Source organism: Aegilops tauschii, chromosome 2, assembly GCF_002575655.3.
Source record: "Aegilops tauschii subsp. strangulata cultivar AL8/78 chromosome 2, Aet v6.0, whole genome shotgun sequence".
NCBI classification, from domain to species: domain Eukaryota; kingdom Viridiplantae; phylum Streptophyta; class Magnoliopsida; order Poales; family Poaceae; genus Aegilops; species Aegilops tauschii.
The window spans coordinates 57,638,680-57,644,457 of NC_053036.3; the positions used below are offsets into that span (position 1 = coordinate 57,638,680).

At 49.0% G+C, this 5,778-nt stretch overlaps 1 protein-coding gene across 1 annotated transcript; it reads right to left on the reverse strand.

Annotated features, from left to right (window-relative positions):
* Positions 1-990: 990 nt before the first annotated feature.
* LOC109746470 (probable lysophospholipase BODYGUARD 4) lies at positions 991-2,951 on the reverse strand. Its single transcript, XM_020305595.4, has 4 exons — positions 2,319-2,951; positions 1,910-2,256; positions 1,620-1,816; positions 991-1,499 (listed from the first exon to the last, which is right to left on the reverse strand). Exons 1-4 carry the CDS (start codon positions 2,761-2,763, stop codon positions 1,160-1,162), a joined length of 1,329 nt encoding a protein of 442 aa, XP_020161184.1. The 5' UTR covers positions 2,764-2,951; the 3' UTR covers positions 991-1,159.
* Positions 2,952-5,778: the final 2,827 nt, after the last annotated feature.

Here is a 5,778-nt window from a genome sequence, read left to right on the forward strand (position 1 = left end):
TGCTCTTTTTTTTAGTATGTGTGTGCGCGCGCGCATATAAGACAAAATGATGTTGTAAGCATATATTTCATCTAAATTTGACTTCACAAAATGCTTTGTGGCTCAAATCTTTCATCCGATTTAAAATCTTTCACCGTTAAATCTGTCGAGGCGAGAGCTTCAAAACTAGATTTCATGTTGGTATGTTTTTGATGACTTTTTTTAATCCAAAGTTACCTCACCGACACCTCTCAAACCCAACCCAAATTTGGGGCGGGTATGGGAGGCTCGGTCGTGCCCATCGGACCATCCCACCTTGGTCCATCTGGACCCCACACATATCCCCACCTAGACAAACCCTATACCGCAGTCAAACCACACTCCATTCCACTTGCCGTTTGCTCCTCTCCTCGTCCCCCTTTCAATCCAATGTCAAGCTCCGGCAGCGCACCGTCCGATGGCGATGACCCCGTCGACTGGGAGTCGTTGTTGCTCGAGACGGAGGCGGACGATGAGGAGGAGCTCGTCGTCCGCATCACACTGCCACGACTTCGATGGTCCCCACAGCTTCGATGACACACCTCACGCCGACACATACACAGAGGGCCATAATTGCAACGGCGACTGCAAGGGACCAACGCAGAAGTGGTGATGTCTCAGTGTCGCTCTTCGCTTCCATTTTAGTTTTTAGTTAATTTGGTTTTTATCTATGCTACGACGATGAACTATATCTTTTGATCCGATGAACCGTGTTTATATGCTCGTATGGAATTTAGGTTGAACTATGTTTATCTATATGTGTATATGATCGACATTTGTAGTTTCTCACGTTGCATGGATAGCACGGTTTTGCAGGGTCAGATTTGAGATACCCGATTGTGGACGCGGCCATACGAGGGCTGACCGGCCACTGTCTGCGGATGCATCTGTGAACGTTTAGGGGCTGGTTTTGCTATATCCGGCTGTAGAAGCTCTAATGGATGATTTTGTATAGACTTTGCTTCATTTCAATGAAAAATGGAATATGACGTGATGCCTTCATTCTAAAAAGATACCAGCAAAAATCCCTCTGCTGTAAGAGAACAACAACATGTTTCCTACAGTTTCATCCTGTAGTTCTGTACACTATGACTATCCGGCATCGTTTGAGATTTCGTGTCGTTTCATTACTCGGCATCCATTAGCCTGCACACCCTGCCTTCTCGCAGCCCGACCAGAACGCCCGGAGCTCTTGGGCCAGCTCCTCCTCCCTGCCGAACACCACCGTCCGGTGGTCGCGCCCGCCGACGATACGCAGCTCCGCGTGCGGGAGCTTCGACTTCAGGTGGCGGCTGCTGCACTCGACCGGGACCACCTGGTCTGCGTCGCCATGGACGACCCTCACCGGCACCCCCGCCGCCGCCAGCGCCTCCAGGTTCCGGTCCTGCGCCCTCGCCCCGCCGCAGATCACGTTGTGCATCGTGTGCCACGCCGAGTGGTGCGTGTGCCTCGTCAGGTCCCTCACCACGATGTCCACGCCGCTGCACGCACCAACATTAAGTACTACATGCATGAGCAAAATGGCAGAGATCCAGGCAAGTGTGTCCCTGTTCATGTCTGAGCTCTGGATTAATCGTGATTGATTTGATCGGATCACTTACCTCGTGCGCGTGAGGATCTTGATCAGCCACTCCCAAAACCGGTGGTTCTTGCAGACGACGAAGCAGATGGTCCTCCCGATGTGCTCGTACCAAGACATCACCGCCGAGCCGAACAGCAATGGCGGCCAGAGCTTCTTCTCCGCGAGCCTGCGCAGCGCCACCTGGCTCGCCCTCTCCTCGCACGGCAGGAAGTACGGCTGCAACCAACACGACGCGATCGATCCATTAATCAGAAAGTACATCTCAGAATAATGCAGATCGAGCTCTGATCGAGTGCGCGGCGTGCGTACCGGCGCGACGAGCGTGACCGATTTGACCCGCGCCGGGTGCTTGGCGGCCAGGGCGATGGCGACGGTGCAGCCCATCGAGTGGCTGACGAGGTGGAACGAGCCCAGGTGGAGCGGATCGATGAGGCTCCGCTCGATGGCCTCGACGTGGTCCCGCAGCGTGTACGCGCAGTTCGCCGGCTTGGGGCTGTCGCCGAAGCCGAGGAGATCCACGGCGATCAGCCTGCGGTGGTTCGCGGCGGCGGGTTCGGGGAATACGGTCTGCGCCCAGAAGGAGGAGGAGGACGTGAAGCCGTGGATGAAGATGGCGTCGTCTCCGCGACCACTCTCGCTTCGCGTCTCCTCTGCACCTGTGAAGTCGCGGGCGTTAATGTCGTCGTCACGCACGGCATGGCAGATCGAGCACACGTACCTTTCTTGGGCGCCGTCGGCTCCTGCAGGACGAAGTGCAGCCGGTCGCCGCCGTTGCTCCGCCACGCGCCGCACTTCCCGCAGCCGCAGTCGGACCACCTCGGGCTCCGGGCCTTCGCCGGCGACGCGTCCTCCTTCCTCCTCGTCCCCCCGCCGACCGCCCCGAGGAGCCGCAGCAGCGCGTCCCGGCACGCGCTCCTCCGGACGTACAATGTGTCGGACACCCCGTCGGCCTCCTCCTCCCCCACCGCCGGGGCCTTTCCCCGGCTCCGGTGGCAGTAGCAGCCGAGCGGGATCTCCTCCAGGAAGCCGTCGAGGACGCCGTAGACGAGGCAGAGGAGCACGTCGACGACGTCCAGGGCCGCGAACACGGCGGCCGCGAGCGCCGCCATGGCCGCCCTCGGCCATTCCGCGGGGCACGGCACGAGATCTGCTAGCGCGGCCATCGTGAGCCCGTGATCGACCGCAGGGCGGTGGGTGGCGCGAGGGGCTTAAGTGGATGCTAGTCGTGCGGCTGGAAACGCGCGGCGCTTGTGCGCGCCGCTGCTCCACGTCGCGGCGTTGGCGCGTGTGCCGGGCCCGGGACCAAATCCCCGCGCGTTTTGGCGCACTGGTCCTGCCGTGCCGGCGGCTTGCCGTTTGGTCGTCGCGCGCGTGGCTGTTTCTTCCCTCGACGGCGACGGGTCTCCGGAACGTTCACGTGTGCACGGCAGTCGGCGCCGATTCACCGGAAACTTTTCTAGATTCTGTGAAAGTTCAGCCGTCCCGCGTCAACATCCCGTGGGATCGGAGGGCGCGCGTGCTTTACCGCGGCGCGGGCCACGAAGGTTCTGGTGCCACCTACGACGAGGACGACACGGCAGAGCGGAGCAGCATCTCCATCCTTGGATTCCTCGACGGCGACGTGCGTGCGCTCGTGCATACATGGCCATGAAAACAACACGACTAATCTCGGCCATCGATTCAACGACGTGAATTGCTTCAATGGCAAGCATTCCTGCTCGTGCATGAAGGTTCTAGATACATATGTGTAGAGAGCAAAATCATATTGATTCTCAAAAAATAAAACGTGAATGTTACTCAAGTAATTAACATCCAACCCAGTTTTAATGTGCAATTGATGGTATCTTGGCTAATACTCCCCTCGTCCCAAACTTTGCTCTAGATTTGTCTAGACCAAAAAGTTTGCTTTAGATTGTCTAAATATGAATGTATATAGAAACGTTTTAGTGTTACATTCATCCATTTGTAGTTAAATCTAAGACAAACTTTTTGAAACGGAGGTAATATGTATTAACATGCAATTAACCCCCTACCTAATATGATGCATTGCAGTTATACACTTAGGCTGCTTGTAATGGATAGTATCATAAGTTAGTATCATGCATATGATACTAGCTTTTTTTCGACACAATGCATATGATACTAGTGTATGATACTGCCTCCTTAATGCATACTATCACATATTAATATCATACTAGCAAAACAGCCTGTGCGTTGCAACAGTTGAAAAAACAAATCATAATCTTCAATATGGCCATGACCACATTTTGCTGCATAACCGAGATGCACTATCACTCTTATTTTCATAAAATCATGAACAATTTTTGAAAATCATGAATATTTTTTTAAACTCATGACTTGAAATCATGTACATTTTTCAAATTCATGAAGATTTTTACAGATTTTTGAACACTTTTTAAAATTATGTAATTTTGTGATTTCATGAATATTTTATACTATTATCAAACATTTTTTGAAAGTAGTGAACATTTCTAAAAACATTATTATTGAATAGCCGAACATTTCTAGAATCGAAGAACATTTTTTGGGGAAATTGTTTGGTGGAACCATTTTGGAAATTCACCCTGTTTTTTGATTCAATGAATATTTCTTGAAATGCATGATCATTTTTCTGAATAAGCGACATTTATGAATCAATAAACTATTTTAGAATTTTAGGATATTTTTCAATTCATGAACATTTTTTGAATTGGAGAATTTTATTCAATTTCATAAACATTTTTTAATACATGAACTTTTTCTAAAATTAATGAGTAATTTTTATTTCCCGGACATTTCTTTTCAAAATTCTGCACATTTTTTCAAATTTTTGAATATTTTCTGAATCCACAAACATTTATGAATTATTAAACATTTTATTTCAAATTTCTCATTTTTAGAATTTATGAAACTTCTTTGAAGTCTTAAATTATTTAATGTAGAAACAACCAAAGAAGGAAAACGAAACGAAAAATAAAAAAGAAATTAACAAACAGGCCGCCCAGACATGGGCCCGCCCAAACAGGCGCGCTGTATCTTCTCCCTTGCACAGAGCGCAGTATAGAAGGTATTGCATGGGCCGGCCCAGACGGGGATTCCCCTGTGTGAAATGTTTTTTTATCACTTATAGGTCGCATCGGGAGAGCAACTAGTTAACGAGCGTCCTTCGGGAGCCTCACAACGATCAGCGCCACTTGGCGCGCTCTCAGCCCCCCGCCACTTGTCGTGTTCTGGGCGATCCCTTCGGATTTGTTTGTTTTTTCGCACGTGTTTTCGGCTTTTTAAATGGGTTTTCTTTTCAGTTTTTTCTGACGTTTTGGGTTTTCACCGTTCTTCCTTAACATCTGAACCACATAAAAATTTCGGAAAAAAAACATTTTGCGTGAAAAAACGCGTTTTCTTATTTTTCGTTTCGCGGGAGTCATGGTTTTGCTTCCGCGAGAGTCACGGTCGTGCCTCTCGGAAACAAAAAAACGTGTTTTCTGTTTTTTTCCTTCCGCGAGAGTCACGGTTTTGCTTCCGCGAGAGGCACGGTTGTTGTGACGCCCGGATAATCAAGCTACAGTAAACCTCTGCTAATGGTGCCACGTCACCTCGGTTACTGTTGATAACTCGAGTTAGTTCAAAAACGATTCAAATTAAAATCTAAAATATAGGCAAACAGTAAAATTTTCAAATATCAAAACTAAAATGTTCGGGTTGTATCAAATAAATCGTAAGTAATTATGGTGGAGAAACCAAGCTTTGATAAAATATTTAAGGGCTCTAAAACAATAGTGAAAACAATTAAACAAATGCCTATTGAATTTATAAAATGCTAAAACTATTTTATTATGGGTTAAGGATTAATCTCACAGTAGTTTGTTGATAAATACAAATTTAGGCATTAGTGATAATTTTTGTAAAACTAAAAAAATAAAAGAAACTACAAATAAAAAAAAGAAAATAAGAAAAAGTAAAGACAAAACAAATAAAAGCAAAAGGGGGACAACACCCCCCCTTGCTGGGCTTCGGCCCAACTGTTCACCGGGCCAACCAGGCTGGCCCAGCTGCCCACTACTAACCCCCCCCGGCCGAACCCTAAACCGCTACCACCCACACCCACTCGCTCCCACACAACCCCCACGCCGTTCTCTCCCCCTCCCCGATCCAGATCTGGATCGGGGAAACGAACCCAC

Bases quoted from the DNA above. Each gene is read 5' to 3' on its own strand.
- LOC109746470 (XM_020305595.4), bottom strand. From the start codon at position 2,763: ATGGCCGCGCTAGCAGATCTCGTGCCGTGCCCCGCGGAATGGCCGAGG. The intron at 2,257-2,318 runs GTACGTGTGCTC...GCGACTTCACAG, and splicing joins GCCGACGGCGCCCAAGAAAG to GTGCAGAGGAGACGCGAAGC. The intron at 1,817-1,909 runs GTACGCACGCCG...TGTTGGTTGCAG, and splicing joins CGGTCACGCTCGTCGCGCCG to CCGTACTTCCTGCCGTGCGA.